The following is a 20,163-nucleotide window of genomic DNA, read 5'->3' as shown; positions in this document are numbered from 1 at the left end:
GGACAACTGTATGAAATAAAGCACAACAAACTAGCGCTTTGTGTATTATGTAACCAATATTACGTAAACTTTCACATTTTTGAAATGTCTTGTGTTCTGAAAACCTGGAGACCTACTGGGAGTCTTAGAACATGGGCAGCACATCTTGTAAGACGGAAAAAAAAAAGTGTTGGGATATAGAACTAGTCCAGCACGAAATGTTAAGTAAGGGGGAGGCATTTGTGTATTGGACAGGTCATCCTGAGAGGTAGATTGGGTGCGTTATATCTTATCGTAGAGTTCATATCGTGCTCATCTGAATCACACCGAGAACCTCGTGCTTTTCGAAGAGTTTACATTCCATGAAATGGCTCAAAACACTCGCTCCCGTAGAGGGCCTCAGCGCCGCGCGTCAGCGTTCGAATCCTCTTTCTGATTGGCCGGTGCTCGGCGTTTGCGGCACGTGACAAATCTCCTCCTCCCGAGCTTTTCCAACATGTGGAGCGAGAGACGAGCGGCGCTGCAAGCAGATAGTCCGAAACCGTGAAGCGTGTTCGTTTGAAGTCTCGAGCTCAGACGTAGCTTCATCATGTCCAGCAGCTGCGAAGCCTCGTCGACCTGCCCGATCCCAAGCCGCTCCAGCTGGCCTCCGCTCCCTGACAGCTACAGCCAAACTCCTGGAGGAACTCTGTTTTCAACAACTCCCGGGGGTGAGAGGACTTAACCTAGTGTAGTTATTTTTAATCGAAGTATGAATTTCAGAACTAGTGATTTTGTTTTGCATGCGAGTTTTTTCGCGTGACTCGAGCTTTGGTTTTGTGCGAAGCGAGTTGTTCGCGTGCGCTGCTCGATCATATAAAAGCAGAGGAGTTAACAACCTGCAACAATCCTGTGAGTTCGGATTAAATGTGCGTTTGTTTTGATGGAGCGCACATTTGGCCCGTTGGACAAAATACTGCTTTAATTTGTCTGCTAACAAAGTACAAAGTACGAACGCGCGTGCGTAGCAGACGGATTCTGTAATTTGATGTATTTTATGAAAAAGCTATTAATGTTTTAGTAATTTCTTATGCATGCAAGATTAATGCAATCCGATAATATTTACCCTTTTTCGTACTGTTAAATTAGACAAGTGCATCTAAATTTATAAATATAAATTTATGTGATTTAGATATAAATTTATAAGACAGTGTAGATTATCGTATAATAATATATAGAAAACATGTAATCTTCAAACTAATATGAAGGCATGTTAAAACAGAAAAAGAAAGTTACTCTTTAAAATGGTTAAAACGGTTATAATACAAAATCCATCTACCAACTTTACAGTCAATATCGATCACATGGTTATTAAAGCTCACATGTAGAAATATGACTCAATGCACATTTATCTAAAAAAGCTGGTTGTGCTTTGACTCGCTGTTTTGATCTGGTATGTGCATAGGTTTGAATGAACAGAGGACATGTAACACAAATCATATTGAGTTAAGAATATAGCCCTGTCTAAAAACTCACTTCTTATACTTGCTTATTCCAATGTACGTTTTCGATCGTCTCATTTCAGGCAGACCTTAGTCCAATCACACTGGCTCCTTATGCAGTAATGGGTGATGTTGCTAAATACTTGGGTTACTACAGGGCATCTAAACAGGGGCACCTTGTTTTTACGAGTGATTTTGCCTGCGTGCAACAAGAAAGCACGCCAGTCAGCTCTTCGCCCTGTTTCCATTACTCCAATTGAGCTGAACTACACTACAGGCTTTAACTTGGGTGACACAACATGTTTTTCTGAATTCTTACATCGAGCAGAGCTCAGCACGAAGAAAGGAAAAAAAATGCTATGAACTCGTGCCAACTTTTTGCGAGGCTGAACCTCTAGAACTAATATTGATATTTCCCCTGCAGGAAGTCGGATCATCTATGATCGAAAGTTTCTGCTGGAATGTCGAAACTCGCCGATCGCACGCACCCCGCCCTGCTGCCTCCCCCACATACCAGGGGTCACCAGACCCTCGCTGCAGCCGGCAGAGCAGGAGGATGACAGCAAAGACCTCGCTGGTAATCGCTCCGTCTCTCACGTGCCCCCCTCGATTTCAATTTCCAAATCAACAGCCTCGAGCAAAACCCGAGGAACGGGTTTGAGCTCGTTCGTAATTGATTTTGTCCTTTCTGTCTGCTGCGAGTTGACAAATACACTTGCGTGGCACGTTACGGTTGACTGCTGAACTACAGTAAGTGTGGAGAAAGTCGCGTGTGAATTCATATGTAGTGCATGAGGCAATGCCAAGAAAAAGGCATTTTTTTATCTGTTTTAAAAAAAATCAGTGCTGGCTTAATTTGGTTTGAAACTGTTAATTTTTTGTAATATCAACCAAGTATTTATATTTTAGTTTTATTGTAATAAATTAGGTTTATTCATAATTATTTTTAATACAAATAGTTTGAGCTTTCATATTTTTGTATTATTATTATTATTATTATTATTATATTTATTATATTTTTATTTTTATACAAGTATCATGAATTAGTAATTTACTAACTAAGTAATTTTAGCTTGTTGGTTGCACCACGTGAGAAAAAAAGTAATAAAACGTTACGCCAAACTAATAAAATGTAATTAATTTAATTGCATTTATTTCTTAGTTTTGTTTTCATTGTGATATCAGAACATTTGTTAACACCGTGATGTTTTTACTTTAGGCCCCTTGAAAAATATTTAAAAGCATGTTCATTCAGAAGTTAAAAAAACACATTCATCCTGTTCAAGTCACTACTTTTATTTAATAAATGAAAACATCCAAGCAAAAAAACTGACCCAAATTCAAGTATTAAAATATAAGCGAAAGTGGAGTAAGAGCTCAAAGAATTTACGCTGGTAATTATACTGATTTTAAAAAATGAAGTTAATTGAACAAATATGCCCTTTTTCTTAATTTTAAGCTCAAGGTCACGTTTTGGTGTGACTGAGTTTACTTCATGAGAAAAGTAAACACAAGTGCATCTGACCTGTGTATTATTTGGCAAGTCTGGGTGTACCGTGCTTCATGTGAAAAGAGTGACGCTGTCGAAAGGATTTTTTTATTTTTTTTTTTTAAGGGAGAGATCACAGTGACACAACACTTTAAACCCTCTAACCTTTCTCTCTCTTTCTCTTTTTTTCCCCTCAGTTGACGACAACCAGTTTGTGATGGATATGTGATGCATGTCTCAGCCGGTTCGAGTGCTCGCGATCTGAGGGATAATCACACCAGCTGTGTATTCCATCGTTATTACCTCCGTGCTTTATTTTTACTTTATCTAAATAATGAAATGCTCAGAGCAAGTGTTTCTGTTGTGGGCAGGAGCATTTGAGTGTGCTGGATGTCATGGTGAAAATGCAGCTTCTGCTGCTATTGAGTTCAGTGCCTTCACCCTTTTTTTTATTATTATTAACAACCTTTCTGAAGGTGACTGTGTGTAATCTACATTTTTACTGTCTGAGGATAGTTCAAATGCAGTTTTCATTTTTGTAATTGAACTATGACCCTATAAAGATCCTTCAAGTCATAAAATCCAGAAATAAACAGTTGGGATGATGATTTTTTTTGTACTGTTTTATACTGTTCGTTCTCTGGATGCGTTTTGACGTTTTGGAATAAAACTTAAACAAAACAGCTTAAGTCTTTGACTCATTTCTTTAGGTTTATATTAAGTATCTAATGTGCACTGTAAAGGTTTAAATGGTAAATAAAACAATGGTTATAGAGTATGTTTTACAAGAAATTACAGTAGCAGTTTTTCTTTGATTCAACCTCCCCTTTTCTCTTTTAAACAAAATGTGCTTTTTACCTTGAACTGTGTAATATAATTTCAACTTCAAATGCGTTCAAGATGTTTAACATTTCAAAACGCATTGTCGCTTTAACATGTGACCAGCAATTCCACAACAAATATAAAATCACGCTGAAATATCAAAATATGAGACGGTGGTGATGAAAACCTGAATCCGAGTCATTTAACTATCAATTACTGTATTAAAACTAACACAGCAAAAAGTGATTATTGTTTATAAAGCTTTTATTCAAGAGTCACATTTAGGTATTTTGTTATATCAGTGACAAAATATTATGGCGGTGACATCTGACAGTGTTGACAATTTCATGTTCACAATCACAAGTTCATGTAGTAGCCATTATTTTTTAACTCTGCTGAGGTTAACTGTGGCGAGGGGTCCTTTAGAGTGACGGCTGCCCCCGATTTTACCTGATTTTATTACATTTTAATGAATGTCTGACGGTGTAGACAACAAGTGGGGACACAACTTTGAAACCTTATGAAAACAGCATGTGATACTGAAAAAACAACCTTTCTTTGATATGAGATATTAAGTTTCTTTTCATAAATCAATATTTTTTTCATCATTAAAAAACATTTGTATTAATTATAAAGTATATGAATGATTGAACCCTTCTCTCTGGACACACTGTTTTAGATGTTGTGAGAGGAAAATAAGATTATGATCGTAGATTATGTATAATAATGAGAATGGGATAACTGTGTTAAATACATTCTATTATTAATCCCTCATTTAAAATTGAGAAATGAGTTTGTTAGTTTTTTTTTACATCTAATAGCACTATTGCAACAAACTCGCTTTAATCGTTTGAGAAAAGGCATAAATATAACAGCCACAAAAATGTATAGAATAAATGTTGTCAAAAATTATTTCTTTAATCCTAGGGATGCTTTTCAGCTGTAGAACGAACACTGTAAATATCACTTCTTTACCCTCCTCCCTAGATCCCAGGATTCTCATCAGATCCACGTGAAAGCTACAACACAGCCGATGTCACATGGTGCAAAGTACAAAAACACCGGTCCTGAGAACCAGAACACTGTAGTCATGTAAGAAAGGCTTTCATTAAAACTCACTGGAACATGATCAGCGAACTGGACACCTTCACGTCACTGTAATGTAGACAGGTCATCTGTAATATCAGGAGTGCTTTTGTTCGTAGCCAGGATTCACCTTAGTTCACTATATTTTTAAAAATGACATGATGCAGAATAATGCATGATCCCATGATATTCAGCTGTAATGAGGTGATGTGAAGAAAGCCTCCTTGCTCTCGAGGGAGATGCATGCTAACCGCTCCAAATTTCAGTCTTCCACCCTGAACACAGAAAGCCAGAAGCATGCGCATGTTAAAAGAGAGGGCATTTAACCACGCGTAACCTGCCATGTTCCTAGAAAGCCGCTTTGTTGATACTGAGAAATAATGAAGCGCTGCCAGGTCAGTGCACATTGTACATCCACTCTGTCCCTGAACGCTGGCCAGTACTTCTGTCCGAAAGCAGTTTGTTTCTCATGAACTAAACATGTGCCACTACAAATGTGTCTGGAAATTATACTTAACTTGTTTTCCCAGTTAAGCAGATCACTGACATACAACTCCATGACTAACAAAATAAATCATTTCAAATGTAGTTATAAAATAAGCCAATTTCCCACGCAATGCAACATTTTCAACAAACGTTTGCTTTATTAATGCGCTGCAATTTATAGGTTTTTTTTTTCAGGTAAAACTGTAACATTTTCATTGCGTTTTGTAGAAATGTGAGTGCGAGTGAGAATATCGAGCTCGCTTTAGGAAGCTGTGGTATTTTACAACCTAAACTAACCGAACTCAAATGATCAGGTCTTTTGAGAAACTTATTGAGCTAGTCGTTTCTTTTGCGTGCATCTTTGTTAGTCACTCCACGTGATTTTTTTGACAGTCGAAAGGTTTTATGAATATCAGTAAACTGGTTCTGCTTAAATATTTTTGTCTAGGAAAAATAGAGGCCACAGTCTTACATTAATTCATGTGTATAGTATGAGATTTTCGAGTTAAGAACCAGATTCTTGATTTTGAAAGCGGCTGAAACACTGATGTCATACAGAGGCAGTAATAGTGAGAGCTTGACTTTTGTTTGGTACACAAAACCACCTGTTGTTTTAACGCTCTTTATCACATTCCTCTCGTCCTCAACCTTGAGACTCGGTCCTGGAAGTTGTGACTTGGCCTAACCAGGATCACGTAATGTTTACAGCAGCTGGTGCCTGCTTCATTTTCTCTCATTTTTTAAAAGCTATTTCACAGTCATTTGTGTCAGACTGACAGATACCGAGTTTGAGTGTTAGTTCATGGCTCTTGCACTCATTTTGCATTTTCAGTGTTATTAGCTAAACCGAATGTTGATGTTAATGTTGACTTTGTGTGTAATGTAAAGCCTTGCGTATTGAAACCTTTTGTAATGTAATGTAGCTACTCCTGTTTCAGTCATGTAAGTATGTGTGAAAAAAGTAAGGCATTAGATTGAAGCACCATCAAAATTGTACTCAACATTAAGATCTGTACATTTCATTCCATGACTCTACAGAGGACAAGAAGTTTGAAAGATGCATGGATTTATAATGTTAGCTTATACACGTGCTAAATGCATGTATATTCTCCATGAACTTAAAACTCGTCCAAGTATTATTTTAATATTAATTATAAACAGCCTCTAAGGACTATATGTAATCCGTAACGATTTATACATGAACACGCTAAATTTCAGTTAGCATGTACGGTTAGCATGTTTTATTTCTGTTCTATAGTGCCATCTAGAGGACAAATTAAGCACCGTTTCATGAGTTCTGAATCCTCATTTTTTCTGATGCAATCTGCTAAAATAATAATACAAATAAACATTTTTTTCTATATTAATTTGATTTGTAAACACGTTCCTAGCCAGATTTTTTAGATGTCGGGTTAATGTTAGAAATAACCACGTACTTCCTGTCAACGCATGTAACGTCTTACCTCGTGTTTTCTAATGCTTGTCGTGTAAAATATATATTTTTTGAATGACAGTCTGGCCCCAGTGGGTGAAATACATTAGTACATTTTTATTTAAATGTCGTACAAACAAACGAAACTATAAAACAAATGAGCAGTCAGTTAGTGGTTGAAGCGTCTCTTTTGTTGATCTCTGTCATTCACTTCATTCTGAGGGACTGTAGTTAAAAGCACCCTTCAAGGCGTGGACTCTCCTTGTCTTTCCTGTTCAATAGCTGCAGGAAAGATTTCACAAGAATGCAGGGTTTAAGAAGTGTTTTATGCGAATATGTTAAATATTTTAAGTACTCTTTTAAACAAGAGAAAAATAACTTTTATTATCATAATTTTTTTTTTAACCTTTAGTTTTATAGAATACAAATCAAATTATGTGACAAAATGAATGATTGTGGATAGTTACACACCCTAAGTGACACAATTACTTCATTTCAGAACGCATTTTTAAATTGAGAAATAGCCAATCTATTAAAAACAATCAAAATATTGATCATAACATCATCACGTGTCCTTAGCCGTTGTTTTAGGATCAGATACTCACTTTCTTTGGTTGGCAAAGGATTCTTTTCTTGGGTCTCGGTCTTCCTGAGTTTAGTTTTATCGAAGGATGTGATTTCCGTCATGTTGGGTTTGTCAGCCATGTTTTGGCACTGCAGACCAAACAAAATGCAAGTTTAATATGTGTAATTTTTCTTAGGCCTACACAAATGAATCCGTACTTGTTTGAGCTCAAACAGAACAAAAGTGAACCAATGGAGTTCAGTGAGGGCATCATGTGACCAATGTCTCACACTTTTTTTTTGTTGTTGTTTAAATTGTGTATCACTAAAATAATTAATCCCATTTCCATAAAAACTGGCAAGCTGCAGCTCATATTTAAGACATATTCCTTGCAATGCAATGCATATGCAATCTGCCAAGCCCGATGACTGCTGGCTATCCTCTCTTGAACGTCTCGCCTCTGTCTTTGTTCTGTGCCCTGCTTCTCAGAGTCTTTTCTCTGCTTCTGAAATCTTCAAATCTCTAGACATTTCAGACCGTCTCTCTGAAAATAAGTGGAAAGAACACAAAGCCACCTCTAAAAGTATCCTGAATATTGAAGTGTAGAAAGTCTTACCGTAAAGGAGTGTATGGACGTGAGTGCTGAATGAGAAAGTATCAGTCTGTCTGTGTGGGTGGATGAAGCAGCAGGTTCTGCCTTGTGTGTGTGTGTGTGTGTGTGTGTGTGTGTGATGAGGAGGGGGCCACTCCGCCTGTCCCCAGGGTTATTTGATTGGCCACACCTCCCATTGTCTTTCTTTTTTCCTCACATTACATGAAATATTCATGATCTTGGAATTAAGGGAGGGGTAGGTTTGAATGTAAATCTGCTGACCTCGCATGGCGTGCACCAGATTTTAGTCAGTTAGGGACATGAGACCCAATTATGTGAAAGATTTAGGAAGCAGAAGGAGATTCAACCTTAAAAAAGGAAGTATTATTTGAATTTAAAACAACTGTTTTCTATTTTAATATATTTAAAAATCGAATTAATTCCTGTGATGGCAAAGGTGAATTTTCAGCAGACATTAACCTAGTCTTTAGTGTCACATGATGCCTCGGAAATCATTCTAATGCTGATTTAGTGCTCAAGAAACATTTATTACTATATAAACATATTTGCCTTATTTCCTTTTTTGGTAGGTAGCCTATTTATATAATGTGCTCTTTATAATCATAATTTCAGACAAAGTATTTCTGAACTTGCGTGACTCTCCACTTGTGGGCAAACATAAGCTTTAGTGTGTACATACATGAACCAACTGCTTTAGACCACAGGGTGGTGTGTGCCCCGGCTCAGCTGCTGTGTCCCATACACACAGAGTCATCCAACACCAGACACATGGTGCTTCAGAGCAGCTGTGTCCGAGCTGATCCATATGGGGAGGAAGTGACCAGAGATCTATAAGCACCACACAGCTGTCCATCTCTAAGCCAAGAGACAGACTTTTGACCTTCAGAAGGAGAAAACAAATCTCTGATCTCTTTCATCATCTTTGTCAGGATTTTTATGTATTTTAAAATGAGAATATTTCCAGAATTTTATATATATATATATATATATATATATATATATATATATATATATATATATATATATATATATATATATATATATATATATATAATAAATTATATATTATATATATATATATATATATATATATATATATATATATATATATATATATATATATATAATAGAATAATAATTCTATTTTTGATTTTGACAGTAAAATATTTCTTTATGTTGTAAATGAACTTTTTAAAAAAAGATTTCCTTTTAACTTTCTATTCATCAAAGTATCCTGAAAAACGTTTCCACAAAATATAAAGCAGCAAGTGCAGTTTTAGCTATGATAATAATAAGAACTATCATGAATATCTGAGCACCCATATTAATTTAGCATCAGATTTCTAAAGGATCATTTGAGACTGAAGACTGGAGTAATGATGCTGAAATTTCAGTTCTGCATCACAGGAATAAATATAAACTTAAAAAGAAAAAAGTAATTTCAGATTGTTATAATATTTCACAATATTACCGTTTTTACTGTATCAAACAAATTGAGGCGTAGCAAACAAATTGAACCTGAACTTTTTAAACTGCTAATTTGGAACATTTTACATGTATTTATTATAACTGTTTGATTTATAATTCTAGAATGGTTCTTTCTGTGTTCTAAATTCAAAATGTTCTGTTTTCACCACCAGATGGACCCAGAGAAACAAAAATGTAAGGTTCTCTGCTAAACGATGCACATGCACCTCAACGCATTTTCACATGTGGACAGGATTACGCTAAAGTCTTTTTCATTGTAAGTTAGATTCAGATATCATTGCCCTGTGTGATTCAAAGCCCTTTTGGCTTCTGATGTTGAAAGACTACAACTGAGAACTGTCGAGTTGAGCGATTGTGTGTGTGTGTGTGTGTGTGTGTGTGTGTTGGGGGAGTATTTGTTTGTTGTTACTCATCGTGCGCATCATCTGCACTGAGATCCTCTTCATCATTCCCATATCAAGGGTATCGGTTACGGTTTATGAAACAGAACCAATTAGCTCAACATGCCTTTGGTCTTCAAATGACAGGTGTGGGTGAAGCCCTTGGGAACCGTCTATGTGAAAACAGCCAGCCAGTAAAGGCAGACGAGATGACGGAGTGATTAAGGTGATGGACTCCGATCCACTGAGCACTGAAAATGATTGTTGAGCTTTATTCACTGAAAATCTTAAACTTGCACATTCGCCTTGACAAAAATCACTCCACGTTTATCACCCCGAACATGCTTCTCACGTACAAGCAAAAATCCCCGCAATATAATCTGCTTTGTGGACAGCTGGTCCAACTGCAAACTACTGAATAATAGAGACTCTGACTTTTTGTCACAATTAACAAGTTGAATGGAGAAGAGAGTGTTTATTCATAACCTTTGAGTAACCCCACAAAGCCCTGGGGCTGTGTTAAGAGATTTGTCCTCGCATTTGCAGAAAAATCAGCCCCTTTCGTCTCGTCCTTCCTCTTGCTCTCCTTCGAGCAGACTGCGCTCGACGTGCCGCAGCTGTGCTCAACAGAGCAAAGCAATGTTCACCCTTTTTAAAGTCCACTTCCCACGTGAACCTGCCTCCACTCCTGCACCTCCTCATCCTTACAACATCAAACGTCGTCATTGAGAGGGTCGTCTGGAGCGCATCTTAAAAGGTGATTTATAGCCCTTAGACTCCAAGAGCCGCAAAAGGCATTTAATCAAAATATCTTAAATTTGTGTTCCCAAAGATCTTATGGGTTTGGAACGACACAGGGGTGAGTAATTAACGCCAGAATTTATTTTCATTTAGGTAAACTTAGGGTTTAAGGCCCAGAATGTAAGTTCATAAGTTCATTGTGGGAGCTTAAAGTGTTTGACCATCATCAGAGAGTAATAAAAGAACCATTTACATCAATAAAAAGTGTTTAATATACACAAACTTTTACGAACAAACTAGTGAAGCTCCTATTGACTGCCAGCTCTCTGTCACAAATATTTCAACTGCTTATTTCGGTTAAACCTATAAAAAGAACAAAATAGGTTTTTATGTTGGTAGCGTTGGGTTCCCACACAATTACTCTGAAACAATTTCATCACAGTAAATGTCTCCTGGACATCCAAATAACTATTTATTTCTGCAACAGTTGTCTTAAAGGAGTATTCCAAGTCCAATACAATAAGATAGTTTAGTAACCAACTGTTTATTGATTTCCATTGTACAGACAAAGTAACACACACACACACACACACACACATACACACACACACACACACAATCTTTTTTGTGTTCTGCAAAAGATAGTAAGTTATACAGGTTTGGAACAATATGAGGATTAAGAAATTAAAAAATCTATATTTTTGGGTCATTATCCCTTCAAATCAATCAGCCTCACTTGAGTCATAATAACATCGATTACAACTAAATTAATTTCAACTTGAATCTCAAAAGGAAAGATCTGGGTTCATTTTTGAGGAATTTATCAGATTGGCCCTATTAACCATGAAAATTACTGGCATGAAATAAACAATATGCATCGATAACAATAAAACTAGTTGTAAGTGCACTAGATTTTTTTGAACAAAAACAAAGGATGAAAGTACTCAAAAGTATTTTGTATAGTATCACATTATGTCACAAACTTGCACTGAACCTGGAACGTTCCATTCCTGTTCTAGACCATTGTCACTTAGCGTTAAAACGCTCATGACCTAATACTGCCGAAACAGACCATCAGAAACAACCAACAGGTGTGAATCACAAAGCGTTCTGCTGCTTAAACTAATCTAGGGCAGCACTGACGTGCGAGTCAGTCTGCGCCAAAAAGCTCCGTTTAAATCTCAAAAGAGCCAATAGAACATCCATCCTTGGAAACCGTGGAGAGCTTTCATAAGAGCCAGTTGTCATGGCAACTGTGTACTAATGGAAGTCATGACAAAGGGATTGCACACGCCGCCCAGGTCTGACAGAGTCACAGGCAATGCGTGAGGACAAAAGCCGAGCGGAGATGGTGAAGAGGCTGGTTTTGTGCGAGTCTTGACTGTGTCAAAGGCTGGACGTGTTTGTAACGCTATTGAACGGCCAGCTGTGTGCATCTGGGGTCTATAGTGACAAAAAGGAGACAAGTAGTCTGAGTGCATGAGAGACAGATCAGAGCCTTGGCATCGCAGGGTGTATAAAGGTGCATTCGCTTACGTAAAAGCACAACGGATGTGAAGGAGGTTTACATAAGTGCCGTAGTGCAAAGCTCCATTACAATACTGCATTGTACCTGACATATCACACCATGTTGCCCCTGCTTATGAGAGGCATCCTGTCTGTCTCTGTCTTCTGTCAGCTGGAGTAACAGCCGTGATTTGCCTGCAGTAACTCAGATGTCTCTTTCCTAACTGTGCCTGTAGAGTAAGGCTGGGGGAAATGGTCTATATTTGTTGGGAAACGACTCGTGACTGGCTCAAAGGAGAAAAGAACTCACCTGCAAATCTCTCCAGAGGTTCAGTGTGACACTCTGGTCACCGGAGTTTCTTGCTCCCCACGGCAAGATTTTCAATCAGAACATAGGTTTATAGACACATACCTTAGCTAAATAAAGGTTCAAAAGTTCTTTACCGGAAAAATGGTACAATACTACTGAATCTAAAATGCAAGCTTAAAACACAAAGTGCTTTGGAATTTCTATTCAGTGTTTTTTCTTTGCGAGCACTTTTTCTATGAATATACACTGGTGTTCTGAAATGTTTTAATTACGGTACATGTGACCCTATAGGACATGGGTTTCCAAACTTGTTCCACAGCAGAGTTTAGGTCCTGAACCAGCTGATCAAGCCATTTACAGATACTACAGAAAGATTTGCAAACTAACTCAAAAATCTGTGACTTGTCTTATAATATCAATTTTTAAAAAAAAGATTCAATCTAAAACTATTGTTTAATAGCAAAGACGCTCTATTCAAGCTATTAAATGATTCTGAAGCCATTGTAGCTACTATCATATGACCTACCAGCATTACTATAATAATAATATAACATAATAATATGTTGGCATATTGTTTTTTCATACTGTATGGTTGGGATGTATTCAATTTTGCAGCTATATTACAAACTTCTAGGCAAGTGCTCAAATCTGCAGGACGATGGGTCTTCAGAAACATCCACTTAGACACCCCTCCTATAGAACTAACAGCTTGGAAAATGGATAAATGAGTGAACATACATAGCCATTAAACAATTAAAAAAAACTTGAGTATAGGGGCCAACTCTCACTATTAACTAGTTGTTTATTAGCATGCCCGTTATTAACTTATCGGCTGTTTATTAGTATGTATAAAGCATTACCATAAACATCCACATTACCATATTCTACATCCCTAATCCTACCCAATAATTCAATTAAATACCCATACTAAATTATTAAGCAGCAAATTAAAGGCAAAGATTCAATTTGAATTTATTGAGGCACAAATCATATTTAATCAAGAGCTGGACCTTAAAAAAAAGTGTGACCAAAACCTACTGTTCAGCTGTATTTTATTTTGTGTGAAACCCTTTCATAGTAACAATCTGCCATCAATTTAACTTGCGTCGCTAGGTACTTGCAAGGCTTTTTTTCCACGAATTTCAACACAAATTGTAGATTTGAGGTTAGCGATAAATTAGAGGTTGTATAAATATGTTTTTTTTGACTATTTGTTTAAAAAAAAATGGCAATTGCATATCCTGTTTGAAAATGCAGTCAAGATGTGATATGGTGTTTGTTCTGACAGTGTATTTTACGGTCAGCTATAAGGCCCTTTGGTTGTGTAAACTGCCTTTGGCTAATACGCTTCCTCACGAGTCTCTTCCAAGAAAATACCCATAGGGATAGTGTGTGGCAACATCAGGAAAAACAAGGTCCCAAGAGTTTTACCTTTGTTTCCCCATGAGAGCCTCATGGTCTGTTGGCAAATATGTTCAGGGACTGAGAATGGCAGAGAGCGCGAGACACCCTGATATCCAATTCAAATCTCCCCGGAGTTCGCATTATTTTACCCTTCCACAGAATAACAACACAAATATTGCCATTATATAAACCCTAGTCAGGTTTGGCTTGTTTGAAGTGGATAAACTTGCACGACGTATATAATGAGGGGAATAAATTAGCGTTGTACAGGGTGCTTCCGCTCGCTTTCTGAACCTTTCAATCCTGTTCATTTATAAGCACGGCTAACTTGAATGGTGGCAGGAAAAGGCCACACGTCTTAAGGAAAGATGAAACAAAAGCATTCAAAAGCACAAATGTGTGACTCACAATAAAGACGCCCACTTTGTAAAGAATCTATGGCTGTTATTATCAAATCAAAATGACTCAGCGTCACAGCTCTCTGGGAGGCCCTGCAGGGACAGTGATGAAGAAACATAACAGCCCATCGCTCAATACCTTTCAGCTGCGTTTTTGTGCGATATGCATAATCGCTGGTTATAGCATCAGGGTCCTTCGAGAGAAGACAAAGAGAAACTGCGGAAACTGCGACTGCTAAAACGGATCTTTAACCCCCCGCTCAAAAATCTATCATGCCAAAGTGTCAGTTGTGAACGTCTTGCCACCTACTGCTCTGTATTTTTCATCTGACTTCCGCAATGAACTATAATCTTAGAAAGAAGGCAATTCTTTTGAAAAATGACAGGAAGAAGTGTGGGTGTGTGAAATATAGACCTCATATTTTATTGTGAAATATGTTGACAGGTGTATGATAAAGCAGCTGAACATCAGGCAACTCAAAAGGTGCGTGTGGTTGCACGTGGCGTTCCCCCAGAATGCATCTTTGCGTTTAAAACGCAAGATGTGTCGCTGAGGTCATAATATGCATACCTTTCTGCCATAAAATCTGCCTGGTCTCATGGCGAAAAATACCTGTGTAAAAAGAAGCTCACGTGACACTGCGCTCGAATCCTGTGTTGCTACGGTTTGACAAAATGTATCAAATCTGCGTAAAAGGAAGCTGGAATGGCACGGTTGCATCAGCAAATGCTTTTTGATATTAGTTTTGCATTTGATAACACTATTGGCTAGGTTTAAGGTTGGATTTGGTGTAGGGCATATTTCTAACATGATAGAGCATTAACTTTTAGTGACAGTCCCCGGGTTGAATTCTGAGCTGTCGCAATAGGTAACTGAAGCAATGTAATAAAAACACAATATTTACCTATGTCAATGTAATAATATTGTGTGAGGGTTCACATATTAAACCTGTGTTTTAACGCCACTCAGTGATAATTTCTCTTAGAAATTGCGACAAAAAACGCAGTAAGGTACATAAAAATGGTGTTGCACAAAGGGACATATTTTTACGAGACCAGGTTGCTTTAAATAGTATGAGAGAGTAGTACGTCTGAATTCCCAGTATTTATAAAAAGTAGTACCAGAATGACCAACACAGACTTACGACCAATTTGTTGTATTTTACGAGGTGGCTAATATTTAGGAATTCGAACAATCTCGCTTTTTCATGGGGTTAGGTTTAGATCATGCGAAAAAATTCATGCGAATTGGCAAAGATTGTATGACTTTGTATGAGTGAGGTCCTATGAATTCAGAGCTAGCCACCTTGTAAAATATGTACAAACCGCCGCGTGATTTGGCTGTGATGATGGCTTAGTGAGATTCTGAAGTTTGCGTCCTTTTAATATCTCATGAGGGAGCCCTAATAGTAATGAAAAGATTTGTTACGGAAGCTAGCTTTAGCAACACAAATTAAACAGGCAGTTTGGAAAAATGGATGGATGGATGATTCAGCTGCAGGCGCCATCTTCTGGTGAGTGGGTATTTACTAGCCAGTGTATGTATTGGTTGTGCATTTGTTAAAGCGGTGCATTATGGGATTGAATGGGTGTCTGCAATAATAATCATTATAGTTTTGGACACCACTGCAAATGACCGTGCCTTCAAATAGTGCCCTATTTAAAAGTATAGCGGACAATTTTGGACATATTTAATCACCACAAAGTAATTACTAATCCAAAAGGAGTATCCGAAGAGTATTACATTTTGAACTTTAATTGTGGTTCTAATGCAAAAAAAAAAAATCAGTGAGGCTTGGTGCAACAGCTAAATGCAATTGCACAAAGTGCAATTAAAAATGCACCGTGAGATAAACGCACATAAACAAACATGTCACAAAATTGCAATTCTTTTTTTAACTGAGCTATTTTTGTGTGTGAATGCATCTGATGTTTAGCATTTAATGTGAGGTGATGCACTAAATTAGACAGTCAGAAAATATGTAATACATTTTCAAACCTATGTTTTTTCCCCCATCTTGCCTAATCTGATTTCAATCAGGCTACCTGGTGTTCAAGTGCTCTGGTTTTCTAGTACTGCCCTGTTGGACAAATGTGAATAGAAGCAGATGAATTGGGGCTCTGAATTGCATAGCCTCCCTCTGCCCTAAATCGCATGTACCCAATTACCAGAGCCACCGGAGCCTGACCTCCAGATTACGAGCAATTGGAAGGACATTTTGTTGTAATTTGGAATGAGGAAGGCCGATTTAGTTATATTTTTCAGAAATCCTTCACACCTAGAGGTGCCACGGTCTGTCTCCCCTTCGTTGCACACCGTATAAGGTTTGCTTTTCTTTAATACAGATGGAAGTGTTTTGTTAGGTATGTTTATGACATGCTGTAGACTACGAAAGCCTGAGACCGCTGGTTTTCTCAATTAATACAAAGGTGTTTTACAAATGATCAGCATAAAAGTGCAAGAATTTTAGAATACCTGTTAAAAACCCGTGTTCTCCAGCACGGTTTGAGAATGATCCAAGGAAAACTCCAAGCGTCCGTACAACTAGACTAGTAGAAAGCAGACTTGATGGAGAACCACTGACAAGTTGGTAACTTGCCTGGGGGAATTGCTTGGTAATCCTGTTGTGGTGAGTGACAGAGGAATTAACTTCATACCAGACTGGAACATGGTAATGTATGGATCTCACATAATCTAGTTATAGGGACTGAATCACAGGGGTGTATTAGATTTATGTTAAATTCATTAGTTTCCCTTCCATCCACCTTTCACTTTCTTTCACTCTGCCTCATTATATGTATAAATGACCTAATTTTGTGGAATTTTCCGATGGAGCCAAAGCTTACTGAGCATTTGTTGGGGTTCTGTTAGTAGCCATCCTCCTTCTTTCTGCTTTTTTTTTTTGCCCTGCAGCTATGGCTACAGACAGAGCACACACTGAATAAAGATGTTCCCTCATGCCTGCAGATGGGCTATGATGCACTTCTGAGAAGAGCATATGCTTTGCCTTTGCAGAAGCCTGTAGCTCCAGGACTGCAGCAACTCATAAGTAGCAGTATACTTTTGAAGGTAATATATCAATAGAATTCATAAAAGGACTTTTAGTTTTTGCCAAGCATTACTTTTTCATAAGACTTATATTTTATCTTTCACGTATGTTTTGTAAAGTTCTTTACATGTTTAATTTACAGGAACGCTGCCACCCCAAGATAAGCTGCACGTATGTTCCATGATCATCTAAACTGAAGAACTATCATCCTGATTTGCATCTATTAAAAAACAAATCCACCAATTATTGACTGTACTTACTTTCTTTTGCACAAGCTGTGCTTGTGTAACTTAATACAGATGGTTCAACTGTTAATTAAAAAAATATTGATATTATTTTTACTGAAATCTAATGGAGTACGATAGAACAAACAGTTAAAATGCTTTCAGAAATACTATATATATATATATATATATATATATATATATATATATATATATATATATATATATATATATATGATTATAGAAATAAATGTAAAGATTTGCTCTACGGTTTTCTTGTTATATATCATATTTTAATCTCTTGTTTAAGGATAAAATAGGGTTTGGTTTACTTTACTTTAATACAATTCTTTAAATATTTACTTAAGAAATACAATTAAAATATTAAAATATAACAATATATAATACAATATATATTTTGCATGTTTTCAGTATATTTACATGCATGATGGAAGGACATAACGTAAACCTGCCTTTTCCTGCCAAACTAAACCCAGCTGTGAAAAAAACCCAAATCATTACTCTTAGCATATTGAATAAGGAAAGAAAAAAAATGCTTCAGTTACAGAATTCAGTTAATTTTTAACTGAAATAACTTCCATTCTGCACTTTTAAAAGCAATTATCTTTACAATTCTCATCTTATTCAGAACACCTTAATTCAGTTCATTGTCTTCTGTGGATTATGCCTTATTTTCTCCTGCTTAGTGATAGAATGTTCATGATTATTTTAAGCCGCCTACCTGCTCTGTAAAAGCATATTATAACTACTGCGATTAATATAAAAGGAAACCCTTTGAAAAGAATGACGCCTCTCAACAAATGTCAACAAGAAATATTTATTTAGCCCCACCTTCCTCGTAAATCTATTTCAAATAGTTTGCCATTATGTGTAGCTAATCTGGTTGTGACTTTTGCGATGCTTTGTATTTGTGTGTACCACCATATATTATTTTCAGCCGAGATGAATGTGGGCCATTTGGCACTGTATTGATTTGGTGATTAAGATAATGAAAATAAATGGCTCTGTTGGCGCACAAAAGACTATTTCTCAAGATTTACTGAGAGTCTGCAAAGTAGAAGCCATTTTGTTTAGACAATGTTTGGATGAGTCATTAAAGTTGTAGACACCAATTTCAGCGCCGAGTACAAGCTGCCATTCTTCTTTTTTATTGCATTTTCATGGCTGGGTTAACTATAATAATCTTAAATCATAAGGTTTACAAAGGGGAGTCTAGACATTTTTCATCAACGTTCCCACAGATCGATGACGAGGGGGTCAACGGCAATTACATACAGACGTCGAATTTACCAATTACTCTGCGAGCAATTTCAGTGGAATGAAAACACTACGTTGCTTTTTTTTATTTAGCTCGAGAATGAGCAGCAACCAAATGTGGTACAGAAAGTACGATGCAGAGCTACACACACGTGTTTGCACGCTCTCGTGAGCACCTTACAGGCTGTGTTCCTGCTACAAATCTGCACGCTGACTTCTTCTTTCCAACCGTGCTTTGAGAGGATCAACTTTGATGGTATAAATGGACTGCGGTGAAATAACTGAGTCATGCTGAAAGCTGTGGAAAAGGCTTCTCGGAAATATTTTCAGAGGCATAGATTAAGTGGCGCCATTTTGATCTCGCTTCCCGAACAGTATGCTCCCAGTGAGATGTGAATAAAGGAGGAGGAACAATCGGAATGTTGCATTTAATTTGTCATCTGCTTGCTTGTGGGTGAGACCGAACTCTTGTAAGTGTATCGGAGCTCACTAATTTCTTTTCAAAAATATTCATGCTTCTGGTGTATAAATCTGATTTGCATTTGATGAGGACAAAATATCTTGATTGGAGATAAAAAGATGGATTGAAAACTTGATAAACCAATGTTTAGATTGAACTGCAACATGTAAAAACTCCCTCATAATGGTATATCGTGAGACATTGAGTAGTGTGCATACTCACCGTTATTGTGATTAGTGTCTGTACACAGTCGTCTTTTTTTATTTTGATGAATTATAGATCTACTATAAACAGTACTATGAAGGTAAGAGGTTACTGTAAATCCTCTTCAGATGACATGTACACATAAAAACTCAAAAACTGTTTTATATTGAGAAGAAATATGAAAACAACCATCTTTAGCCTACAGCAACCACTGAGATATGCCATCTTATATTTATAAATGGAAGGAAGTCTTGAGTCTGAAAGAATAGGACTGACTCCAACAAAAACATGACTAAATTTAAACCAATTTCAATTCTTAAATGCCTTACTTTATCCAGGTAGCCGCTTTCTGGCTATAATGATGCACCAATTTGTCACTTAATGAAAATTCATCCGAATGGTTTCCTAAAAACAGCTAAATAAGTGAAACTGTTAAACTGTTAAAATGTTCCTAGACTCTCAAGCCGCAAAACGCAGCTCTCACTATCTCTCATTATACATTCAGTATATTAAGCAGCTCTGAAGTTTTCATACTCTGTTCTCTTAACACCCAATGACAGCTGCAAAAGTGTGAAATGTCACACGGTCAGGTTTGTGTTGTGCCTAAGAGGCTGTTCATTTCACTTTATGTTATCTCTCTCGAGGGAAAAAAAAAACTGCTCAAAACACTGGCGTACTGCTTAAATCAGCAAAACATTTCCCACAGCTCCTCGTCACCGTTTCTGCTTTGGTTGCGTGGCGCTTGCAAACACAACAATATAGTGGTG

At 37.1% G+C, this 20,163-nt stretch overlaps 2 protein-coding genes across 2 annotated transcripts; one reads left to right on the top strand and one right to left on the bottom strand.

Moving 5' to 3' along the window:
• Positions 1 to 480: 480 nt before the first annotated feature.
• Positions 481 to 3,632, top strand: eif4ebp3 (eukaryotic translation initiation factor 4E binding protein 3). The gene is made up of 3 exons (XM_043222097.1): positions 481 to 689; positions 1,885 to 2,037; positions 3,147 to 3,632. Exons 1-3 carry the CDS (start codon positions 569 to 571, stop codon positions 3,176 to 3,178), a joined length of 306 nt encoding a protein of 101 aa, XP_043078032.1. The 5' UTR covers positions 481 to 568; the 3' UTR covers positions 3,179 to 3,632.
• A 3,240-nt stretch (positions 3,633 to 6,872) lies between these two features.
• On the bottom strand, positions 6,873 to 8,043 carry tmsb (thymosin, beta). The gene is made up of 3 exons (XM_043221884.1): positions 7,957 to 8,043; positions 7,381 to 7,489; positions 6,873 to 7,057 (listed from the first exon to the last, which is right to left on the bottom strand). Exons 2-3 carry the CDS (start codon positions 7,478 to 7,480, stop codon positions 7,020 to 7,022), a joined length of 138 nt encoding a protein of 45 aa, XP_043077819.1. The 5' UTR covers positions 7,481 to 7,489; positions 7,957 to 8,043; the 3' UTR covers positions 6,873 to 7,019.
• Positions 8,044 to 20,163: the final 12,120 nt, after the last annotated feature.

The sequence above is a fragment of the Puntigrus tetrazona genome, chromosome 21 (genome assembly GCF_018831695.1).
Source record: "Puntigrus tetrazona isolate hp1 chromosome 21, ASM1883169v1, whole genome shotgun sequence".
Lineage (NCBI taxonomy): Eukaryota > Metazoa > Chordata > Actinopteri > Cypriniformes > Cyprinidae > Puntigrus > Puntigrus tetrazona.
This window is presented reverse-complemented; position numbering and strand designations above follow the sequence as displayed.

Bases quoted from the DNA above. Each gene is read 5' to 3' on its own strand.
- eif4ebp3 (XM_043222097.1), top strand. From the start codon at position 569: ATGTCCAGCAGCTGCGAAGCCTCGTCGACCTGCCCGATCCCAAGCCGC. The intron at 690-1,884 runs GTGAGAGGACTT...TTTCCCCTGCAG, and splicing joins GTTTTCAACAACTCCCGGGG to GAAGTCGGATCATCTATGAT. The intron at 2,038-3,146 runs GTAATCGCTCCG...TTTTCCCCTCAG, and splicing joins TGACAGCAAAGACCTCGCTG to TTGACGACAACCAGTTTGTG.
- tmsb (XM_043221884.1), bottom strand. From the start codon at position 7,480: ATGGCTGACAAACCCAACATGACGGAAATCACATCCTTCGATAAAACT. The intron at 7,058-7,380 runs GTGAGTATCTGA...TCTTTCCTGCAG, and splicing joins TCCTTTGCCAACCAAAGAAA to CTATTGAACAGGAAAGACAA.